Here is a 25,181-nt window from a genome sequence, read left to right on the forward strand (position 1 = left end):
TGTATGTATGTATGTATGTATGTACCAATATGGATGGTTGATTTACTGTGTTTTAGCGAATGAGAACCTGGGCAGGCAGATGCCGAATTTGGTCTCGAGGCCCGTGAGTACGGGCGCGGCCACCTGGTACCCGCCGATGTGGTCGGGCCTCTTCCTCTGCTCCTCGATGGGGGTCGCCACGTGGAGCTCGGAGCCGGTCGGCCGCCTTGCGTGATGGAGAATTATTTTTTTTTATTTTTATTATATTTACATACATACATACATACATATAATCACGTCTATATCCCTTGCGGGGTAGACAGAGCCAACAGTCCTGAGCGGACTGATAGGCCACGTTCAGCTATTTGGCTTTATATTTATTATACACATAACAGAATACAACTAAGTACATATAAATAATAAGATAAAAAAGAAATCGTAGAAACAGATCTGGGTCGTATTCCACAGGATGTGTTTATGCAAAAAACAAACGGGGAAAGAGTTTTGGTTACAAGATGGATGAGATAGATAGATAGATAAACCTCTTTATTGTACATAAACATACGTATGTATGTATGTATATGTACAATAAAGAGGTTTATCTCATGTCACGTGACCATATGTATATGTATACATATGGTCACGTCCATATCCCTTACGGGGTAGACAGAGCCAATAATCCACTATTATTGCACCATAAGAGTAAAACATACAAAACAGCACAAAGCAGATATACATACATATAGATGAGTGGTCCTATTCTTTTTTCTATTGGTGCCGGGAACCACACGGCAAGATGAGATAGATAGATAGATAGAACTCTTTATTGATAAGAGTAAAACAGCACAAAGCAGATATAGATGGTGCAAAGGCGGACTTATCGCTAAAGCAATCTCTTCCAGTCAACCTTGAGATAAGATTGGTATAAGAGATCGAGAGTTTGAGAAATTGTGGTTAAACTGAGCGAAAATTGTGAACACCCATGTTTATTTTTTGTCCTCGATGTTTTTCCAAAAATACATACATACAGTCACATCTTAATGCTTTGCGGGGTAGGCAAGACTATCAGTCTCGAAGACTCAAAGGCCAAATGCAGCTGTATGGCTTAACGATGGAAATATGATTGAAATAGTCTATAATATATTGGACCACTCTTTTTATGATTATTGTAAAGTAGAAGTCGTCAGCTTATAAAAATGAAATTTTCGAAACGGTTAGCATAGACGACTGAAAAGCTTTTCTGCACTCGTAGCATGGCGCGCGCGACGCCATTTTTATTGGACGATAAACTATCGCCTTCCCGTTTCACATCATAAAAAAAAGTGAAACAGCGATAGTTTATCGCGCTATAAAAGAAAACGTCGCGCGTGACATGCTAAGGGGGCCGCTGTCAAAATTAACATACAAAATTAATACTTTAAAGTACCCACAAACTTTAGAAGAATGCAGTCTGCGATACATTAGGCTAAAAAAGGAGCGGAAAAGAGTAAGAGAAGGAGAAAGAAGGATACAAAAGAGATAGAAAAATCAATACTCACGATCCTCCGAAGTCGACGTAGAACAAACGCTGTAAGATTTCGTACGTTACTAACGTCACGCCGAACTGCGGCGACGAACGGAACACGCGCGCTGAAAATAAATTATTTTTTAGTTATTTTATTTTATAAGTCTAAATGTGGATAATTGTGAAGTTGGTGTTAGTGAAGAAAATGCTGCAGTGCAGTTTGTTACCGCTTATTATGCACGACGCTTTGGAAGCGGCAGTAAACTTAGTTTTAAGTAATTTATTTGACGTCAACCAATGTTGTGAAACCATAAGATAATATATATGACAATTATTCAGTGATGTTTTAATTGTCTCATTATAATCAATTCTAATATTATAAAGCTGAAGAGTTTCTTTGTTTGTTTGAACTACTGGTTCGAAATGAAAAATTATTTTTATGTTGAATAGACCATTTATCGAGGAAGGCTTTAGGCTATATAACATCACGCTGCAACTATTACCTCCTAGGTATAGGATGCCCATATAATTATAATAACATTATATAAGTAACATCTAACTTCCAAATAACACTAATGAACCTGGAATTTATTATTTTTCATTTTGATCGAAATCCTACTAAAATTATAAATGCGAAAGTTTGTGAGTATATCAGTATGGATGTTTGTTAGTCTTTCACGCAAAAACTACTGAACCGATTACGATGAAATTTGGTATATGTAGGTAACTGAAGACCCAGAATAACATATAGGCTACTTTTTATCCCAGAGTTCCCGCGGGATTGATAGGGTTTTCATGCGGACGAGGTCGCGGGCGGCCTCTAGTTTAAAATATCGTGTCAACAATTACCTAGAGCTCCTTTCCAGAAAGCTCGGGCACCTTCTTCAGCATAAATCTTCTTTGTGGCGTCTATGACACCCGTGTATGTTGTTTGTCCAGTTCTTGCTACCACCTGAAATAATTGTGATACATACATAGTCACGTCTATATCCCTTGCGGGGTAGACACGGGCAATGATCTGAAGGAAGTGTAATCGCAAAGTTAGTTATTCCTGCAGAAGACAGAAGGAGAAAAGAGGAGACAAATAATCAGTTAAAAATTACTATATTATTGAACAAAAAATATAAATATTTGACACTAAAAATAATTTTTACATTATTTTCTGGCTAAACTAAAAATCATGGCAACCGTTGCTATGGCGTATACCAAGAAGGTTGCCCACAGATCCGATTCTGTATTATTCTGTTCTACCTTGTACAAATGCAAATAAATATCATGAGTTCATGAATTCGTGGTGGAGGCGTGACTGACTGACTGACCTGCAGCCGGGTCTTGATGACGTCAGCGGGCGTGACCAGCGACGCGGCGGGGATGCCCGCGATGGCGCCGGCCGCCAGCAGCGTCAGCGGGTGGTTGTATCCGTTCTCGTCTGCGAACTTCGCCTGGAATACAAATTATAAAGAAGTTAAGAAATTGATACAAGAATAAAGACAAAACCATAAGGAACGTTGGTTTAATTCAGCTTAAAACAGCACGTATTTTAATACAATATTATTGACGTTATAAACGGTAAAGTCGGTAACTAAGGAGCTTTATGAGTAGAGTAATGAGTTTTCACATCAGTTCCACTACGAAAGACTTCAGCTTGATACTTGTACAACTGATGAAGAGTAGAATATCATTTGTAATCCACTCTATAGGTAGGTATATAGATACATACGTGCTTGCTGTAAAAAAGTTATAATTACATACATTATGTAATTATAACTTTTTTTATAATAATTACATACATATATTATGTATGTACCTAATTATAACCTTTTAACAGCTATGGAGCCTAAAAATTACATCTTTTTAAAAAAAAAACACCAAGGTATATCCAGTAAAGGTACAAAAGAAAAATATTAAAAAAAAAAAATAACCAATAGCCCAAACACATTCGTTGCTAGTTTTTCGTTTCCCACTTTCGCTTTAAATATAAAACGCTCACCTTAACATGCGCATACGCAGGGAAATAAATAGCGCTGAACGGCACGTCTCTCAGCAAACACGCCTTCGCGCCTTTGTAAAGGCCGAAAAGGCCGAGATCCTTAACAACAGACCACGCCCTGACTTTGCTCGCGCCGGCAATTTCCCCCGCCACTTGTAAACGAATCTTTACGATTTCCAGTGGATTCGTGAATACTACTTGGGATCCGCCGGCCTGGAATATTTAAAAGAGAAATTAAAAAGAATATATAAAGTAACAGTTTATAAACGCACTAGCTGTGCCCGCGACTTCGTCCGCGTGAAATAGATATTTTGGGCATCATTGAAGCTCTCAAGGATGAATAATTTTCCCAGTTCTTTTTTTTCACATTTTCCATTATTTCTTTGCACCTAAAAGTTGCAGCGTCGTGTTATATAGCCTAAAGCCTTCCTCGATAAATATTCTATTCTATCTATGTATATTCAACAAAAAAAAAAATGATTTTGATCAATCGAATTGATCGAACATTCGAATAGTTGAGTTGATAAAAAAATCTGTTAACCTGTTATAACTAAATTGTTAACTTTTTGGACTAAAGTTCAAAAGTCTTTATCTTTTCAAATACATTACACTATACCATATTATACTTTTGTTTAAAATATTTATATTATTACAAAATACTTACACAACCACCAGCCAAGACTTCTGCCCATAGACTTATGTTTCCATTTTTGTCCATCATTTTGTCTCGTACTAAATCATTAACCTGTTAATAGAAAATATATTTTTAAAGGTTTTTTTAACTGTTCTTAATCTTCACTCTGGAGAGGAGACCGGGGTGTGTCTTTGACCATGGATCCTGGATTGGGTGAGTCAAATAGTGACAGATTGCTAGCCTGTCGCCTAAAAGAAGAATCCAAAATTTATAAGCCTATCCCTTAATCGCCTTTTACGACATCCATGGGAAAGAGATGAAGTTCTCCTATTCTTTTCCACACGGCACCATGCATACTAGCAAACATGTTATTACATGAACTTAATAGCATTATCTAACATCTATGTCTACCATTGGGATAACCAGAGAACCTTAATGTCTTCTTCATTTCATAAAAATTCTTACCGTTAGTTTGATAGCCTTTTCAGGGGCCACGCCAATAAGTTGCGGCACCAATCCTCTGTACAATCCGAAGACTCCCTCGTGCCTTATGACCTTCTTGAAGCAATCCATAGAGTTCCGATACGCCACCTCGCCTATGAAGGAACCCGTCCGCTGATTCTGCATTCTGGTTTTGACCAAATCAATCGGGTATACCGCTGACGCGCCAACGGCTGAAAAAACAATATATTGAGAACAAAATCACTTTTGCTGTAAATATTTTCTTAGTTGAAATGGATTTTAATCCGTTCTTGGAATAGAATAGAGACGAGAATAGATTTATTTTCGAAATTGGATACAAGGTATCACTTATTGACGTCACATCATGTAAATCTAATTATAACAACTACCGCTTCCAAAGCGCACGTGTAGAAGAAGCGGCGGAACAAACTTCATTGTAGCTAAATAACTATAATATTTGTAACTTTCGAGATTTAAATTTATTTTTTAATTTTTATTTAGGTAATCGTCAAATATCATCGAAGTTGGTTCAGTGGTTTATATTTGAAATAATAACAGACAGAATATAAATATATATAAATATAAACAGGACATATTACATAGATTTAGTTAGCCTTAAATTAAGTTCGCGAATTGTGTAACGAGATACTAACTCAACGACACTACATTTTATAAAAAGTACTTATTTTGATAAACATCAAGACCCAGGCCAATCAGAGAAAGTTCGTTTCTCATCATGCCCTGGCCGGGATTTGAACCCGGGACCAACTGTGACACAGACAAGCGTACTACCACTGCGCCACAGAGACTGCATTAAGACTAAGCCCTTGCGTAGTATAGACATAAGACATTGTCAAAACTTGTTTGGAAACTAAAAATAAAAATAAGATAGATGACTTACCGCCAGCAATGGAACCCAGGGTAAATCTGTACGTGCTTTCCAAAATCTGGATGAGGACGCCTCTCTCTTCAGGACTCTGGAACAAGAATATGTGTGTATTTGTCTAACTCTAGCTCATAAACATTTAAGAGTAAAGTTTCAACTATGAATGAAATTGTTTTAAATATGAAAATGGTATAACTGAATCTTTATTTATAAAAAGTATATATAAGAGTGACTTAATGCAGTCGATAAAGATAAAAAAGTCCGATATTTGAAAAAAATAATGATAAATGAACAGAGAACCTTAAGCTTTCAACTTTGTGCCAACAGCCAAATGTTGACGAGACATATGATAACTTCTATCTCTTTCTATATGATAACGTCTAGTCGCTTACCCTCAAAGATAAAAAGAGAGGGTAATAACCATATGTCTCGTCTCGTACTTTTGTTGTACTCATCACTGTCTGTGTGTATGCGTTGATGTCGGAAACTTTTGGACGGATATTGTTCCTGTTTGAAATGTTGGAGAGAGCGTTTTCTGACGAATGTTTATATCTATAAATGCTATGCTATCTGTGAGAAGCCGGAGCGAAAGTATTGGATAGTATTACAATACAAATAAAAATTTGAATATGAGTGAGTGTGTTTGTGTTTGTGTGTGTGAGAAAGAGAGAGAGAATAGAGAAGTGGAACAATTTTGACTCTTACCATCTTAAATTTAACGCAAAGTTATATTTTACAATTTGTTGTTCCTTTTTTGTATCAGTTCCTTAACCTCAAAATACTTTTAAATTTAATTATTGTAAAAATAAATTATGATTTGTAAGATCGGTTTTAAGGTAGCCGGATGTTTCCTCAATGAACCTAATTAGTTCACTAGTTTAGTTTACCTATCTAAGGCGATCAACAAACAAGGCTGTAGGTTCAATGCCTGATATAATGCAAAGTCGTGATTCAAAACATTAAAAATTTTGTTATTCCTTTTATGAACTAAAATACTTAGTTATAAATAGGTTTAGGGTTCGATCTCCGGTTACATCAAGTTAGAAAATTATCTTAGGTGTACATATTTATAAAATGCTCTGATATAATTAAGTGTTTATTATGTAAAATTGCTAATAACTAGCAATATAGCGCCACGGTGCTGACATCTAGCGATTATTTTTGAATCCTCAATAATCTTTAAATGCCGTAAGTACTTATGAAGCTTACCAGATACATGTGAAAAAAATAGAAACATCATAACCCGATGACCTGTACTTACCATTATAAGTTCCAAACAGTCTACAAATCGCAAGTCTCTTAACATATTTACCTCCTCCTTTTGAGCATTTAGGAAAAGAAAAATACAGAGCAATAAGTTAGTGATGTTTCCAGTTAGGTACTTAAAACTAAACACTAAGGTCGTCTAAACATACATTTTTCTATGAATATCGGGCGGGCGGCTCCTGTAAAATTTCCGAGTGTTAAAACGAGACAGCGGTATAGTTTGTGTGTATGTGTGCGAGGGAGACAGGTATACTTACCGAGACCGCTTTGATTTCGGCGACTCGCCGTGTGACTTGTTTGAAGTATTGTTCTGGCGTTATCGAGTTGAGATCATTGTAGACGATTCGACTGGAAAGATGGATATTATATTTTTTTAAATTAAATTTTCATTAATTACGTTTCCCGCGATTATTCGCGGCAGCGTCATATAGAAGTTATTAGCGCTCAATTCCGTTACTGCGGGAATTCTAGGAAATTCGCATCCGAAGATTACGTAAGGATTCGACAGGAAATTTTGCTCTGCTTTGGTTTTGGTTTCTCAGTCAGATTATACAGATTGCCAAATCCAATATTTCCGTTACGTCAACTTTATCCGTATATCTTACAGCTTTTAAATATCAGAATATAATCAATAATTACATAATATTTAGATAATAATAACACCATAGATATTAATTTCAATGTAAGGCGAAGTGTGAGAAATGATAGCTTATCTGTTTTTTAATACCTTGTAGTAAGGACTATTTATTTATACAAATATATATATTTTTTATCTCAATACCAACATTGAGCAGTTTAATTAAACATGGCTTTTTAACTTTTAGCTCTGTCTACCTCTTAAGAGATAACCGATACGTTGAGGAAAAATATCAGGGTGAAATCTGCATATTCTGACAACTGAATGTGTAAATATGATCCAATATGGGTTAGAGTTCCCTGAATCGGAGATTGAATATATCAAGTCTTTATTCCTTACGGATAAGGCAGAGATAATCGTCACAAGATACTCATAAGGGTAGTTTAGGTAGCTGGATCGCTTAAAAACAAGCCTAGTCGATTTTCCTCAAACTACATGTCTATTTAATAACATTTTCTTTAAGGTAATGTGTTAGCAATATGTCATTATTTAAATCTCAATTCCATCATTAAGCCAAACAGCTGAGCGTAGCCATTCGGACTTTTCAAGACTGTTGGCTCTGTCTACGCCGTGGGTGATGGGGGCATGATTAAATGCGTACATGTTCATCAAAAGCATGTAATAATTTCTTTAGGATCATGAACGCGCGCGTGGTTTCTTGTTACTACTTGCATGTTATTACTATCAACATCGTATTACTATTTCATTTTATCAAATTGATAACAAATACAAGTATTCGCTGTGAATGTTCATACTTTATCTGTTTTTAAGATAATCAATGATCTTTGTTTTAATCAATTTCAAGGACGTCTTTATCCCCACCCTTCGCACCTTGCGAATCTTGCGATTCGTTTAATCATTTGTCATGTGAACCGTTCTGAATTCGAATTCCGTTCTGATTTCGAATTCCGTTCTGATTTCGAATTCCGTTCTGATTTCGAATTCCGTCCCCGCATCGCTTTTCCCCGATACATACAACTTGGGGATTTTCAAGGCATGAGTGAATAGGCATTATTTTAATGCGTGCACCACCTTAAGCCTCATCTTGCTTACCACCAGTCAGATTGAGGTCACACGCACTTAAATCTATTATGCAAAGGTGCAAAACTGAGCCGTGATTTCAGGAGATTTGTAAAACGTTACAAAAAGAAATATTAAACAATTTTACTTAGATTTAGAAGGAACCTATTAAATACTAGTTTCCAAATCTCTTACAAATAGCTGGTGGAATGCCTATTAGTGGAATTGAGATACAAGAAAGAATAGGTTTAGTTTGTCGCTACAACAAAAATACTTTATCCCTTCATAAATAAACCTTTTCCCTGATTTCACTTCAGAAAATCGAATTTCACTTTTTAAATACGAACAGCGTCATAAAACTTACATGAAAAATTCCATACTTGTGCCGCGTGGTTCCCGGCACCAATAAAAAAAGAATTGGACCACTCCATCTTGTTCCCATGGATGTCGTAAAAGGCGACTAAGGGATAGGCTTATAAACTTGGGATTTTTCTTTTAAGGCGATGGGCTAGCAACCTGTCACTATTTTAATCACAATTTCATCATAAAGCCAAACAGCTGAACGTGGCCCATCAGTCTTTTCGAGACTGTTCGCTCCGTCTACCCCGCAAGGGATATAGATGTGATTATATGTTATGTATGCAGGCGAGACAAGTAGTATGTACATTTTTTTCTTTCATTAAACAAAACAGCTGAACGTGGCCTTTCAGTCTTCTAGGCTCTAACTACCCCGCAATGGATATAGACGTGATTATATGTTATGCATGCAGGCGAAACAAGTAGTATGTATAATTTTTTCTTATTACGTATGTTGAAAATACCAAAAACTCACCCGTTCGTATGGTGAAGCATCTCGCACAATGTGAACAATATTTCAACTTCCAACGGGGTGATTTGACTCATCATCTGAGCTGAGTGGAGGAACTCCTCCTTAGTCACTTCCTGGGTACGGTGGCCGTTGGTAGCGTTCAAGTACACTCGTTTGATCAGCTCCATATTGTTGAGAAGGGAGTTGAAGGCCATGTAATAGGGGAAACTGATTTTGCGTTCGCCTTGTGGGAAGCCGGAGGCCTGGGTAGATGAATTAAATTGTGTTATATGTGTACAATCACGTCTATATCCTTTGCGGGATAGACAGAGCCAACATCTTGTTAATACTGAAGGGCCTTGTTCAGCTGTGTAGCTTAATGATGGAATTGAGATTCAAATAGTGACACGTTACTAGCCCATCGCCTAAAAGAAGAATCCTAAGTTTATTTAAGTGTCCTTAGTCGCCTTTTACGACATTTATGAGAAAGATTATATTCTATAGGGCCTTCACATCTATCTATCGTGTATTCGCTGTTTTGTTATGTATGCTGTAATTCTTTCATTAATTAATTCTCTCATTAAACAAAACAGCTGAACATGGCCTTTCAGTCTTCTAGGCTCTGTCAACCCCGCAAGGGATACAGACGTGATTATATGTTATGCAGGCAGGCAAGACAAGTAGTATGTATAATTTTTTCTTTCATTAAACAAAACAGCTGAACATGGCCTTTCAGTCTACTAGGCTCTGTCTACCCCGCAAGGGATACAGACGTGATTACCTATATGTTATGTTATGTATGCAGGCGAGACGTAGTACGACGAGTAGTATATATTAATTTTAACACTCACATTAATCACTTTAGTCTTCAAATCTTTGGTCAACAGGTGATTTTTTATCGACAGCATGATTTCCCTGAAATCGCCGGCCGTGATAAAACCAGTGCCGTCCTTGTCGCACTTCTTGAACGCCTCCACGCCGTACTCCTCGTGGAAATCGTGAAGGAACTGACTAAATTCTTGGTACGTCACTAGCCGCTTCCTATCTTTGCCGAAGTACAATCTGACGAATGTGCTCTCCATATTGAACGGGAGTTTCTTGTGTAGTACCGTTTTGCGCATGACTTCGGCGAATTCGTCTGGAATATGAGAAGGAAATTGAGAGAGAAAAAAAAAATGAGAATAAATGTGAATTAGTTTTTGGAACGCGCGCGTGACGTCGTTTTTGTAGAGCGAAAAACTAGCGCTGTCCCGTTTCATCCGTCCTACTAATATTATAAATGCGAAAGTTTGCTAGTATGTCAGGATGTCAGTATGGATGTTTGTTACACTTTCACGCAAAAACTACTGAACCGATTACGATGAAATTTGTTATGTAGGTAGCTGAAGACCTAGAATAACACATAGGTTTCTTTTTATCCCGGAGTTCCCGCGGGATTGATTGTTAAGTTATGATAGGGTTTCCACGCGGACGAAGGCCTCTAGTATAACATAATAAAAAGCGAAATAGAACATGTTAATAGATATAATATTATACCAAAAGCGAGTGTTGTATGGTTCCCGGCACCAGTGTTGTGTGGTTCCCGGCACCAATACAAAAAAGAATAGGACCACTCCATCTCTTTCCCATGGATGTCGTAAAAGCCGACTAATTGGTAGGCTTATAAACTTGGGATTCTTCTTTCAGGCGATGGGCCAGCAACCTGTCACTATTTGAATCTCAATCATATCTTAAAGCCAAATAGTTGAACGTGGCCTATCAGTCTCTACAAGACTGTAGGCTCTGTCTACCCCGCAAGGGATATAGACGTGATTATATGTACATATGTAGGTATGTACCAAAAGCGACAAGTCCGTTTCCGTTCGTATCGAACAGCTGGAAGGCGGTTTTGTACAAGGCGTCCGGCACACACAACAGCCCCTCGAAGGCCTGGAACTCCGAGAAGGATATGAAACCGTCTTTGTCCATGTCCACGATGCCGGCGATGAGCTGCACCGACTCCTTGTTGTAGTCATCTGGAAATAAAAAAAAATAAACCTTAATGGTCTCATCTTATATATGACATAATTTGTACAGTGTGTACATATTTTATTTTATCTTTATTTATTTGACGTTATATCGAATTCGTATTGAAATAACTAGTTCTACATTCATTCATGTTTTTTAATGTAGACAATGTGTATTCGTCCATGATTTAGATTTAAGAGGATCTACATATATTTGTACATCGACGTCCGATGAAAATGCTGCAGTGTAGTTTGTTCCGCCGCCTCTTCTACACATGCGCTTTGGAAGCGGTAGTAGTTATAATTAGATTTAAGTGATGTGACGTCAATAAGTGATACCTTGTATCCAATTTTGAAAATAAATCTATTCTATTCTATGAAATTCTCGTGTCACAATGTTCCTTCCCTATTGTGGAGGAAAATAAAGGATTATATTATATGAAATTCCCGTGTCACAATGTTCTTTCCCGTACTCCTCTGAAACGGCTTGACCGATTTTCATGAAATTCACTCAAAACTAACTGATATTAATAAACCTGAAACATATTATTTTATAATAAAAAATATCAAATAAAAATATATTCGGACCAGCGCCATCTTGGACAATAAATCGGTCCTCGCTTTAGGCACCACTAACAATGACGGGAGTCTCCTTCGACCTACAAATCCATCCGGTACCGAAAGCTTCAAAAAATTAAGTAGCTCTATTAATGGCACAACCCCACGATTTACGGAAAGTTAACCTAAAACAGTGCCGTGTGGTTCCCGGAACCAACGGAAAAAAGAAAAGGACCACTCCATCTCTTTCCCTTATTAACTTGGGATTTTTCTTTTAGGCGATGGGCTAGCAACCAGTCGTTATTTGCATCACAATTCTATAATTAAGCCAAACAGCTGACCATGGCCTTTCCATGACTTTGAAATGCAACTTCAAAAAATTTAGTTATAGGTCCTTCATTGTGCATTCAAGGCCGATGCACCAACCGATTTAGATCGACTTTCGCCAGTTATCTTATCGTTATCAGGCATCTAGTATCTACGCGATGACTACAATCGATAGAGGGTTGCGAACTTGGAAAACGTTTCTAATTCTAACAACTTTGTTTTTTAATTAAATAAAAAGGATTCTTAACCCCACCGCATATATGTCTTTTATCATTAATGTATTAAGCTGAAGATTTGAGAGATTTGAGAAGATAAGAGAAGGATGTCTAATTGTCTAACCATGACCTGATATAGATTAGGTTCTACAAGGTTGCAAAGGTCAGATCGGAGTCGCTTCGTAAAAAACTTGATTCCCCAGTTACCCATGATTTACGCAATCCAGGGTTGTGGTTATTGGAGGACCCCGGAGAATTAATGTGAAAAGATATGACATTGTCGTGAATATTTTGGCATGTTATCACTTCTAACGCACGATTTAGTTAACAAAATTAAAAAATAACATTATCGTAAATTAGAAACCTTTAGTTATCGTGTAACCATGTGCGTTTTATCTGGCACAATCAGCATTATTACATAATCAATATATTGTAAAACTCTTTACATAGCTGTAACGTTGACAATAAAAAAAAAATACTGAAATTTTCGTTAAAATACTCGGTTTAACGGCCGTGCGGTGATTTATTAAATACTGATATCTGATTTAATCAGATGCTTTAATGATGAGGGAAAACATCGTGAGGAAATCTGTACTGCACGGCCAGCCAACTGGATGAGTAACTAAGATACAATACGTATAAGTTCCCGGCAAAGCTTGCGGTGGTCACACGGGAGTCGCTTCATGTCAAAACCTGACTTACTCAATCCAAGATCTTGGTCACATAGACACTAGGCATCTCTCAGAAAGGGTACGAGGTCGCAAACGGGACTCAAGTCAAGATGCCGTCACTTGTCCTTTGGTTAGCCAAAGAGATAAAGCGGGATGCAAGATAAGACTTACGCCTTGTCAGCGTTATGGGCAATACTTGCTGCAGGTTATTTAGAAACGTTGATTGGTTTAAATCCCACCTTGACTTTGTACCAATGACTCGTTTCTATGTTATGCACATTAGTTTTAGTGCTAACCGAAGCTCTTAAGGTGAGAGAAAACATCTTAAGGAAAACTGCACATTCAGGCAACTGGCTGTGTAACCATGATTGAATATGGATCAGGTTTCCCGGTTGCGAGAGTCAGAAGTCGCTTCGTGTAAAAACCTGACTTATTCAGGCTTATGGTTAAAGAACTCACACCGGGCAGGAGCCCAGGAGAGGACTCCTAGGAGGTGAGGATGTAACCTGGACTAACAGGACCCTGAAGTTTTACATTGATGAGGCGTATCTATCATCTTTTCTGATTAGTTATTTGTCTCAGGTTAATTGGAACAAGCCTTATCAACATTCGTAGTCAAGCAGGACTAGCTTCATGGAGGTAATGGAAGTAATGTTTACCTTCGGTGAACAGTCCAAGGAATTTGCGCACAAAATCTTCACTTGTGATGTGCTTTTCTCCATTTTTCTCGACGGTGGCGTACTTTAGAAATATTTCATGTAGTTTGTCTGTGTCAGCTCTTTTTAAATAACCAGCCCCCTGAAAAAAATAAATTGGTTTTTTTAGTGTTTATTTCATTTATACTTAAACTAGCTGTGCCCGCAACTTCGTCCGCGTCGAATAGTTATTTTGGGCATCATTGAAGCCCTCAAGGATGAATAACTTGCCCCTTTTTTTACATTTTCCATTATTTCTTTGCTCATTATTGTTGCAGCGTGGTGTTATAGGTATAGCCTAAAGCCTGCATAGAAAAATGATCTGTTCAACGCAAAAATAATTTTTCAATTCGAACCAGTATTTCCTGAAATTAACGCGTTCAAACAAACAAACTCTTCAACTTTATAGGTAATATTTGTATAGATAACTATTGCACTGTTAGTGTCAGCTATTCCCAACAGTACTAATGGAGGGTGCAACCCGGAATATGCAAGGATAAGAGAGAGGGTTCAGTTCAAAAGGGAGACATTTACATAATATTTAGAGCAACAAGCTTCTCAATATCCTGCATTGCTCTAAGATTTATTGTAAGGAACCACTCAAAGTTTTATCGTAGGAATCTAGGTACTACACGAAATGATACAAAATTTACTCAGTTCTACGCAATTTCTTGCGTCCTGTCCGTTCACCCTTGGGCCTTTGGCGCGCATCTACCTGCATGATGCACATGACGCTTCGTCCACGCCGTACAGACGCTGCGCAGGCGCAAGCAAAAAGACGCCCAGTGTCGCCCCCACTCTTAAGGGATTTTTTTTTTCTTAACTTTTCCTACCTAATCTGGTATATTATGAGCGTCAGGGTTTTGCCTAGGAGAGGTGAGGGTTAAATTGTAGTGGGTTAAGGTGAGTGTTGACAGAAGTACGCTCTTTTCACTTCTAATAAAATTATAGATAGGTACCTACTCAGTTTTTTGATTACTTTTTAATTGCCTAAGAACATGAAACAATTTTTGAAATATTCCGATAGTATTAAAACATCATGTAAAAAAATCATACACTTATGGCATCACTCTGATAACACTATCAAACACTCAATTGTGAAGTAAAAACAATAAACAACAAAATACGTTATATAAGTTTCATCTGCGTAAGTTTATTCAAAAGGCAACTGTTGTACATAAATAGATATTGTATATTTTTGGATGTTTAATAATCTGTGGTTTTGTTATTAAGGATGAGATCAACATACATATATCCCTTGCGGAGTAGACAGAGCGAACAGTCTTGGGAAAAAGTCTTGAGAAGTCTTTATTAAACTCTCATTGTGCCGCATGGTTTTCGGCACTTTAGAATAGGACCACTCTCTCTCTCTCTTTCCCATAAATTTTGTAAAAGGCGACTAAGGAACAGGCTAATAAAATTGTGATTTGTAGGTGATGGCTTGCAACCTGTCACTATTTAAATTACAATTCCATCAATTAACTATACAGCTGTATGTGGCCTTTCACTGTCTTTGGGAAACTGTTGGCTCTGTAAACCTAGTAAGGGAGAAAGACGTGATTATATGTAAGTATTATTGCACAAACAGAAGCAGAAAACGAAAAAGAAAATTAAGACAATAGATACAAAGTATGATAATGAAATATGATATGTATACAATGCAGGAAGAAATTCTAATCATCATCATGTTTTTGCTGGGGAAAGCTTGGAATCTGACAATCCAAGGGTGCTAAAGTCAGACAATTATACTAAAATACCCTAAAGTCAGCCGTGTGGTTCCCGGCACCAATAAAAAAAAGAATAGGACCACTCCATCTCTTTCCCATGGATGTTGTAAAAGCCGACTAAGGGGTAGGCTTATAAACTTGGGATTCTTTTTTTAGGCTAGCAACCTGTCACTATTTGAATCTCAATCCTATCTTAAAGCCAAATAGCTGAACGTGGCCTATCAGTCTTTACAAGACTGTAGGCTCTGTCTACCCCACAAGGGATATAGACGTGATTATATGTATGTATGTACCCTAAAGTCAGCCTTTCAGTGGACAATGTAGCTTGTGCATTACTGGCCATCAGTATTGGGGTGTTATTCACAAAATTTCAGGCTTTATGTGTGCCATTAAGGCTATTTTTATACTTTATCACATGAATCATGGTTACATTACTTGAATGTGCAATTTAAAAATTACAGTAGATAAGAAATCTCTGAACAGATAGTGATTTTTCTTTTCATAAAGCAGTTATTAAAAGAGCATTAAATATGGAAGTGAAAGGTTTCAGAAATAGGGGAAGACCGAAGAAGAGATGGATGGACGGCGTTAAGGATAGTATGAGTAGAAAGGGAATGACCAGTGAGACGGCAAGTGATAGAAGTAATTGGAAAAAACTAACATACTGTGCCGACCCCACATAGAAAGTAGGAAAAGGTAATGACAAAGAAGAAGAATAGTTATTGCTGTGTGCAGAGAAATTATGTATACTTCCAGTAAATATGTGATTATTATATAACATAATAATGTATTGGGTAACCAATCATATATTTTATATGATTCCAGTGATAAGATGAAATTACGTGTATGATGTAAGAAAAGAAAATTATATTTAAAGGAACATAGTCTATAAATATTTAGCCCATAGGAAATAGGTTAATACTAACAAAGCCACAAATTCTCAGAAACTGATATTTTCTTAGTCAGAACTTTTGCAACACTGTTGTTTACAAAGAGGCTGTTTATAAAAGGTAAGGTTCTGGATAGTGGATATTATTGTATAAAAAACCACCTGATATACAATAAGAGTTATTGATTAAAAGACCATTATAATATTTATTAATATGATTACACCTACTTGGTTTTAATGTGATAATGAATGTGACACAAACCACATCAAGCAATTGATTTCTGAATTAAATATAAAATAATGAGAACACTGCACTCCTTCTAATTACACACTATCACAAACCCATTATGATAAACATATGAAAACTTTTCAATGTGTTTTCAATTATAAGGCTAAATGACACTGAATCAAAACTGATTTTTAACAACACGCACTAGTAATTAAAAGAAAAGAAAATAAATTTGATACTGGCACATAGGTAATAAATGATTAAAAAGCATTGAATTACCCGTCGATAAGTCATTTTGTAGTGAAGCCACTAATTTTACTGAATTGATCTTTATTAGGACAGCTGACGTAATAGATAAGAATTTTATCTTGTGTACTCAAGTATACCAACATAATATTTATGCCTTACATTGCTTCAGTCATTCATAACAGTTTGACATGTCTGCTTTAAAATAATTAAATTGATAGAATAAAAAAATTCTGTAAATACACAAAAGTTATTTTTGTAAGTAACAACTTTATGGAGTTGAATTTTTAAGACAAATATTTTTCTCTAAGGTCGACAAGGTTGTGGTGAGTCTTGTTATCTAACAATGTTTTGATTTGTAATTTCTTTGTAACATAGTCTAAATTATATTGTTACGTATTCTTGTAATATGTTAAAAGCGTGACAGGTGTTGTTGTTATGCAAATATTTATTGCATGCCGCAAAACGCTAAATGACGTATCCTGTAGGTCAAGGGCGGGCGCTTCAAGGGCATAAAATAAGCAGAAAAATATATAATAATCTGCATGCCAGCATTAAACACAGCGATATTTTTCAATTGTTTTGTTAAATTCAACCTTTTTCATAATTTTCATAATAAATAGATAAAACTTACCCACCTCTTGACAGCTGGCCTGAGTTATCAAAGAGCTGAACAAGGATTTAAACATTACAATGATTTTCGGTTATTAACAATGTCTTGTTTAACTAAAATGTAATATTTAACTCTGCAATGAATGTGTAAAGTTCGTTTGTCTTGATAACACGTCACAATGCGTACAAATATTAAAAAATCTATTTTTGTTGAACACGCACTGTGCTCATGATCATCTGCTCCCGGCTGTTAATAAGATAATCCGATTAATTTTGAGAGGATTTTCTTTTGAGTAGAGTTGACGTTTGTGCAGACTTTTTCATTAGGCCGTATTATTTCGCAAATTTTGACATAAGTAGTGATGTTATTTCTTCTTCGTAACCATTCGTAATCCAGTAACAGTGTTGCAATTTTCATAAAGACATATTTTTGATAAAAATGATCAATTTTAGTTTGTATGTAGGTATATTTGTTTACCTAGTCAATATAAATAGGTACTCATTTTAAATAAATCTACGAATGATCTTAAAAATATTTATCCTTGTGATTATAGCCTTAAAAGGGTTTTAAATAGCTGTATAAGACAATAAGACAAGTGTTGCAACCATGCTATATTACAGTCAAAGTTTTCATTATGTACTTTTACCTCAATTCCGTGCTTTAATACAAGCCATCTTTTTTAACTGCTTGCTTAAATCTTTTGATAGGTAGTACTTACTATATCATAGAGATGTCGCTTTAGCATCTTATGACAGAAGGTAATTTATTAACCATAGAATTAATGCAAACATAAAATGAGATGGAAGAAGTAGAATGTGATAATTAACTTAGTTCACATTACCACGGCGAAGTTAATAATTTATTTTATTTACACAAATTTTAATACACGTCATAGGTAATTTTGTCTTTATCTTTACTTCTCTAATTGACTTCGAATTGAAGGAAAACTTTGGCTGATAGCAAGTACACATTCTTTGTGATTGATTCAATATGATGAAGGTATGTAGGTACCTATTGTTCTTCATCAATTTACTGTAAGTTTACGAACGATCTTTTTTTACAAACATTTTTATTTTTAATTACATTGTCTAAAACTTTGCACGTAGTAAATAACATATTAAAGTACGATGGTTCGGAAGTTTCGACATGCTTGAAACCACATACATTTCAAGATCAGAAGCAAAATATGTCAGTGGCTACGACAAAAAGATAATGCTTACTTACACAAGTAGGTACTTTAGTTAAACAATACACCTAATGGACAATAGCCATGTGTACCGAAGTAACCGGGGTTACTTCGGGTTATCAAACCCAGCTTGAGTTGGTTATTGGTTTTTGCATTACCTAAATATAATAGAAGCAAATCCTCGAACTAATTCTTTTGGTCAACCGTGTTTACCAAACAATTTCAAAATGCCCATAACCCAACGGTACGGTACGGAATTTTTATTTACATATTTATTTTTTTATTATGTATATATCAATGTTACATCGCAAAATCAACAAAAGTCAGCTAATATTACAGCTTGCTAATAAACTGTGATATGATATCTCGCATGCTGCATGAGTAGCATTAAATATTTTATAGAATGCTACTCGTAAAGTGCATTGAGCTGAGTGCAGTACGACCCTTACACTCCCTATTTCCATAATATCACTTTTCCGTCGGTGGCTAAAGTTGCTTTTTAAACATTCATAAATAGTGGACGATAGCGGCAGCGGGTTGCCACAAAGAGTTTTGAATAGCTCGCTTTATAGAGACCGGTGTTGCCTGATACATAAAATAAAATATTTATTTCAATAGATAAAGTTGCGCGCTGGAAGAATAGAAACTAAGTAGGATCTATAAAAAAATTTCTCGCTCACAAGAAGAATCCGAAGTTTATTAGCCTATCCTTTAGGCGCCTTTTACGACATCCATGGGAAAGAGATGGAGTGGAGTGGGAACCATACGGCATGTTTGGCTGGATGGTTTAATGGTGACAGTGCGCGGTCAAGACAAATAAAGCACCTATTATTACGTCAAAATGCTTCCAAGCTTTGACATAGGAAGTTAAAAGCACTAATGTACACTAACTTGACTGGACTTTGTCATGAACTAAGCAAAGAAACTCGGAGCCAAACAGAATTCGATTTATACCAGCTCCGGCTACCAAAGAGTACAGTCAACAATATATTGACGTTTACAAATCATTGTATTTTGAGAATTTATACTGCAACCATAGGCCAATTACCATAGGATTAGGCACCATATATTTATGATTGTGAAAATGATGCCAAGAAAATGTGCGTGTAATTATTTCAAACAATGTAAAAAAGGACAGCTTTAATTCTACTGCACCTTCTTATATTTATATAATTCTTTGATAAGTTCAAAAGTAGGTATAGACTTCAGAGAATGTCGTATATTTATCAGGTCAAAATAAGATAATGAGTAGGTAAGCACTTCGAGATACGAATGAGAATCCTTAAAATACTTGTGTTTGTGTATGTAATGTTGTCGTACTTTCATTTTGAGAAAAAATAACAACAGTTTTAGTATGTTTACTTAGTTTTTAAGAAAATATGTATAATTATTATTTAAATAACAACAGTTAAAAGTGCCGTGTGGTTTCCGGGACCAATATAAAAAAGAGTAGGACCACTCCATATCTTTGACATGGATGACGTAAAAAGCGACGAAGGGATAGGCTTATAAATTTGATATTCTTCTTCTTTCTTCAAATAGAGACAGGTTGCTAACCTAACCTAACAGCTGATCGTGGCCTGTCAGTCATTCGAGACTGCTGGCTCTGTCTACCCCGCAAGGGATGTAGACGTGGTTTTGTATGTATGTAACAACAGTTAAATAATAAAAAGAAAACAGTTAGATAAAAGAAAGTGTTAATCGGGGCTAATATCACAGATCCATAAAAACTTAATCAGAACATTTATTATGGGAAGAGGTCATACCTACTGGTTCGACTGGCAGAGAATGCCTTGTGGCATTAAGTCCACCTGTTGTACATTTTACGTGCATAAAGTTTAAATAAATAAATAGCAAAGCAAGAGGAGCAATCAAAAAAATCTCCTCGTGCCGGCACTATTTAATGTTGCTGACTGTACCGCGCTTATAACTGCTATTACATAGTAGCGGAGAGCAAAAACGTGTAGGGATCGCCTTTGTTCCCTCGCCGGCGATGTTTCAGATTTCTTTCAAAGTTATTTTAAGATTGACTTGACATTGAGTTCCGATACAAGACTTTGTGCGCTTCGATTTTTGTAGGGACAAAATATTATAGATGAGTGCATGTGACTGAATTTGTTAAGATCGGTATGGAGCGATCAGAGTTCAATGATGAAAAGATTTTAATTTATCATAAGTACCTATCTATACTAATTTTATAAAGCTGAAGAGTTTGTTTGTTTGTTTGATTTGAACGCGCTAATCTCAGGAACTACTGGTTCGAATTTAAAAATAAGCCTATCCCTTATTCGCCTTTTACGACATCCATGGAAACGAGATAAAGTGGTCCTAGTCTACCACACGGCACTTATGCCACCCTCAAATCACAAGTTTACATTGAGGAACACACTAGAACAGACAAAATCTGTAAGTCAATAAAACATTTTTCAAAAGGTCATCAAAATAGAAAGGTCTTTGAATAGACGTCTCATTTCCCCGCCATGCAAATGATGGTGAACCCTCAACTCAGCGTCCACCAAATCACAAGGCGAAGGGAAACAACAGCAAGAATGAAGCCATAAGACACCCGTCTTATGTTCAGGGTGGCGACACATTAAACTAGTTAATAATTTAAAATTGAACGCACTATTGTCATTCAATTTGGGTATTTTATTTTCTTATACAGACATACATATTCAAGTCACACCTCCTCACCGTGTGGTTCCCGGCACCAACAAAAAAGAATAGGACCACTCCATCTCGTTCCTATGAATGTCGTAAAAGGCGACGTAAAAGGGATGGGCTTTTAAACTTGCGATTCTTCTCTTAGGCGATGAGCTACCAACCTGTCATACAAATCTCAATTCTATCATTAAGCCTAACAGCTGAACGTGGCCTATCAGTCTTTCAAGACTGCCGGCTCTGTCTACCCCGCAAAGGATATAGACGTGATTATATGAATGAATGAATGAGAATGGCAATATATCATCAACCATAACCAGTGTACCCCCAGCCTACCAGCTAGGCGTTTCTCGTCACTTCCCGTCATAAAACCCCCAATGCATACAAAAACCTTCATTTTCAATATTGTCCCGGCCGTCCATACGTCCCGGTTATCCGGGTTGGCTGAACCCCTAAAGCATATTTTACGGGTCTCCACCATACGTTAGTTTATGACCCCACTATCACTATAACCGAAGGCCGTACTAATTCTTGATACGAGGAATCTATAAAAATGGGCAAAGTGATGTTTGGATCAGAGGATCGAACATTAAAAGAAAATCTCTTGCTCACATTTGTCTGTTCCATTTTAGAAGTAAGTAAGATTAGATGTAGGATGTAAGCTCATCTTAATTTTTGCATTTTTATAGATATATTATATTTTATAGATATATAATCAATTACAGGCGTTGAAGTCCCTAGTCGTTTCTAGCCTAGGTAACCTAAATATCTATTAAGATGATTGTTTAGTGAGTCAGAAAGGTAATAAAACTCACGTGCAAGTCAAATGAACGATTGAGGCGGGAGAGGTCTGTAAGGATCGTAGCAAGTGGAAATCAATAGTCTCTGCCTACCCCAATGTAAAAAAGGTATGATGGAATGTATGTATGGGCATTACATTAAACCCCAATGTCAAAAATACCACACATCTAGCAAAAACGTTTCAAGAAAATTGAATTCTAAATTATTAATGCAAGTCTTCACAATATGAAGCTATAGGTCCCAATGCATCTCTTTATGTTCAAAATCTTTATTATAATGTATTTTATCTAATATCGATATTACTTTATAGCTATTTCTCTCCCTCAGGGGTAATTTTTGGTACAACCCTCTCGGTATTTACGACGAAAGGGCTTAGAAGCTATCACACGTTATAATTTATGTTATGGCTGGTCTCTTATGAGACGATGAAACGACTTTATCATATTATGTCTTGTGTAAGAAAATTATAATTAAAACGATTCAGGTTTTCTTTATAATGTAAACGTGTATAAGTATTTTCCCGGGGCCCCGCTCTCGTACATTGTCGTACATATGGTCACGTCTATATCCCTTGCAGGGTAAACAGAGCCAACAGTCTTGAAAAGATTGAACGCTTATTGCGGATCCCAGGGGAACAGTACTCTTCCCGAATTATAAATATCTGAAATTCATAGCGTATAAGGTATAATAATTAAAATTATATTATAAAAATATAAAGGTCAATAGATAAAGCGACGCAAGAACGGACAAACATATGTTTCCATAAATGTTATATTTATTAGTACAGTAACTGGTCTTTTTTTGCTATTTCTTCCAGAAACATACAATGTCTATTCCAATGGAGTACAGTAAGATTGGTACACGAGGCATGGTAGTGACTCCCCATCATCTTGCCAGTTTATGTGCCATTAACATCCTGAATCAAGGAGGGACGGCGGTGGAAGCAACTGTTGCTGCAGCCGCTACACTTGCTGTAGTAAATCCTTCCATGAATAGTATTGGGGGAGATGGTTTCTGGCTTATAGTTCCACCACAGGGCGAACCTGTAGTAATTGAAGCTTGTGGTGCTAGTGGAAGCTTAGCAACTGATGATTTCTATAAAGGATACAATAAAATTCCAAAGAGAGGGCCGAAATCAGCAAGCACAGTAGCAGGCACAATAAGTGGCTGGCAAGATGCGCTTAATTATGTATCTGAGTGCGGCTATTCAAGATTGTCTATTCATAAATTACTAGAAGATGCAATTTATTATGCAGAAAATGGATATTCAGTGTCTGCGTTAGATGAAGCGGATTTAACAGAATATGTCGAGAATGAAATCATATCAGAGGACTTCAAAAAATATTTCATGCCAAATGGTACAGTGCCTGTAGTTGGGGAGATCTTTACACAGAAAGAACTAGCACAAACTTTAAAATGTCTGGCGCAGAATGGTCTGAATAGTTTTTACACTGGAAATATTGCGAAACTTATTGAAGAAGATATGAAGATCATTGGAATGCCAATTACGAGAGAAGATTTAGCAAATCATAGTGCCATAAGAAAAAGACCATTGCGGTTGTCTCATGAGTATGGACAGTTATTCAACACACCTCCACCTACCCAAGGTGCTGTATCTTTGAGCATACTTGGTATACTGGATGAATTAAAAGTTCAGGGGCAACATGAAGGGTTATTTATTCATACTGTAATTGAAGCTACAAAACAAGCATTTATCCTGCGAGAAAACATTACTGATCCTCAGCATATGAAAGTGAATTCTGAAGAGTTAATAAAACCAGATAACATTAAGAAAATGGCAAGTAAAATAAATTTTAATAAAGCGTCAAAACCGGGAAATTGTAAGGGACCAGGTGATACAGTTTGGCTAGGAGTGATGGATAATAAAGGATTTTCCGTGTCATTTATTCAAAGTATATACCACACATATGGGAGTGGAGTTGTTCTGCCTCAAACTGGAATTTTGTGGCACAACAGAGGAGTTGCATTTAGTTTGGAGAAAACCGATGTTGGATTTATTAAACCGGGTAAGAAACCGTTACATACTTTGAACCCAGCTGCTGCTATCCTGAAAGATGGCAGAATCATGATTTATGGAACAAGAGGTGGGGATGGACAACCACAAACACAAGCAGCTGTCTTTCATCGATATGTTGTTCAAGGTCTTAATTTACAAAAGGCTGTGTCAGCTCCAAGATGGCTCTATGGTGATACTCTTGATAAAGATTTAGTAGATGTGGTGAGATTAGAAGATAGGTTTAGTGAAGAAACAGTTAATGATTTAAGAGAAAGGGGTCATGTTTTGGAATTGATGCCAGCATTTTCCGCAAAATTTGGCATGGCTGGAGCATTAGTGAGACATGATGATGGTAGATTGGAAGGTGCATTTGATCCTAGAAGCAATGGTAGTGCAATTGGATTTTAATCCATATAAAAAAATACATACATTCTTTGTTCGAATTTTCGATTTTTCTCAAATCAGTCAATCTAAGTCAAAAAGAACTACTTCATTTTATTCAAATAACATATCATAATGAAAATATTTTTAAGACTGATTCAAAGACTGTACTAATAGATAAATAGTTTATTTTACGATCTGAAATTAACTTAAATTTTATTAAAGTGATTATAATTATCTCTACTATCTAATTTAGGTATAATATTCTTTGACATGTCTTATCTCCTTCTTTCTCTCTCTCTCTAGAGTAATCTAGAGTGTTAACAAGAGAGAGAAGATAAGACATGCTTTGGTCAATGTTCATGATTATGGATTAGATTCTTATAATGTACCAAACCAAATGAAATCGAAATTTTTATTCATTATTATATACTATATACTTCTATTTTTAAAAATGAAAGATGAGCTCAAATATGTCTAAAATTTAAAAATTAATAGTTTAAAAAGAATTTAAAATTAGACAATCTTTTTGAAATATTTCCACCGGCTCTTGAACCGAGAACCTACAAGTATAATTCACATTTATTGGTAAGATAAGAGCATAAAGACTCTTCTTCCTGTAAATCAAACGATTTTAAATTCGAATCGAATATTTTTGCGATTAATTGTTACCTACCGTCTTTTTAGTAAATAAATGAGCATTTAGTAGTTTTAGTGTGATTTTTATATCTTTGTTAGCTTTTTTAATTTTATATGTAAGTAGTACTTTATTT

The 25,181-nt window shown here is 36.1% G+C and overlaps 2 protein-coding genes across 3 annotated transcripts; one reads left to right on the forward strand and one right to left on the reverse strand.

Annotated features, from left to right (window-relative positions):
* On the reverse strand, positions 1 to 17,606 carry LOC106142851 (calcium-binding mitochondrial carrier protein Aralar1). Of its 2 annotated transcripts, none has more exons than XM_060945765.1 (14): positions 17,388 to 17,606; positions 13,623 to 13,761; positions 11,025 to 11,201; positions 10,038 to 10,324; positions 9,211 to 9,449; positions 6,979 to 7,069; positions 5,471 to 5,546; positions 4,573 to 4,781; positions 4,138 to 4,218; positions 3,474 to 3,686; positions 2,803 to 2,925; positions 2,333 to 2,435; positions 1,518 to 1,608; positions 1 to 205 (listed from the first exon to the last, which is right to left on the reverse strand). In XM_060945765.1, exons 1-14 carry the CDS (start codon positions 17,436 to 17,438, stop codon positions 43 to 45), a joined length of 2,043 nt encoding a protein of 680 aa, XP_060801748.1. In that variant the 5' UTR covers positions 17,439 to 17,606; the 3' UTR covers positions 1 to 42. The 2 variants fall into 2 exon arrangements, with proteins under 2 accessions (XP_060801748.1, XP_060801749.1); XM_060945766.1 differs by lacking the exon at positions 17,388 to 17,606 and adding an exon at positions 16,783 to 16,836.
* On the forward strand, positions 16,927 to 25,181 carry LOC106142852 (oxamate amidohydrolase proenzyme). The gene is made up of 2 exons (XM_013344769.2): positions 16,927 to 17,075; positions 22,828 to 25,181. The coding sequence occupies exon 2, from the start codon at positions 22,837 to 22,839 to the stop codon at positions 24,433 to 24,435; it is 1,599 nt and encodes a 532-aa protein (XP_013200223.2). The 5' UTR covers positions 16,927 to 17,075; positions 22,828 to 22,836; the 3' UTR covers positions 24,436 to 25,181.

Source organism: Amyelois transitella, chromosome 9 (genome assembly GCF_032362555.1).
Source record: "Amyelois transitella isolate CPQ chromosome 9, ilAmyTran1.1, whole genome shotgun sequence".
NCBI lineage: Eukaryota > Metazoa > Arthropoda > Insecta > Lepidoptera > Pyralidae > Amyelois > Amyelois transitella.

What these genes read in the sequence shown, in the direction of transcription:
- LOC106142852 (XM_013344769.2), top strand. Translation starts at nt 22,837, where the DNA reads ATGTCTATTCCAATGGAGTACAGTAAGATTGGTACACGAGGCATGGTA.
- LOC106142851 (XM_060945765.1), bottom strand. Translation starts at nt 17,438, where the DNA reads ATGTTTAAATCCTTGTTCAGCTCTTTGATAACTCAGGCCAGCTGTCAA. An exon ending in CCGAAATCAAAGCGGTCTCG is followed by an intron (nt 5,547 to 6,978) that starts GTAAGTATACCT and finishes TTCTTGTTCCAG; the next exon opens with AGTCCTGAAGAGAGAGGCGT. An exon ending in CCTGGGTTCCATTGCTGGCG is followed by an intron (nt 4,782 to 5,470) that starts GTAAGTCATCTA and finishes TTGTTTTTTCAG; the next exon opens with CCGTTGGCGCGTCAGCGGTA.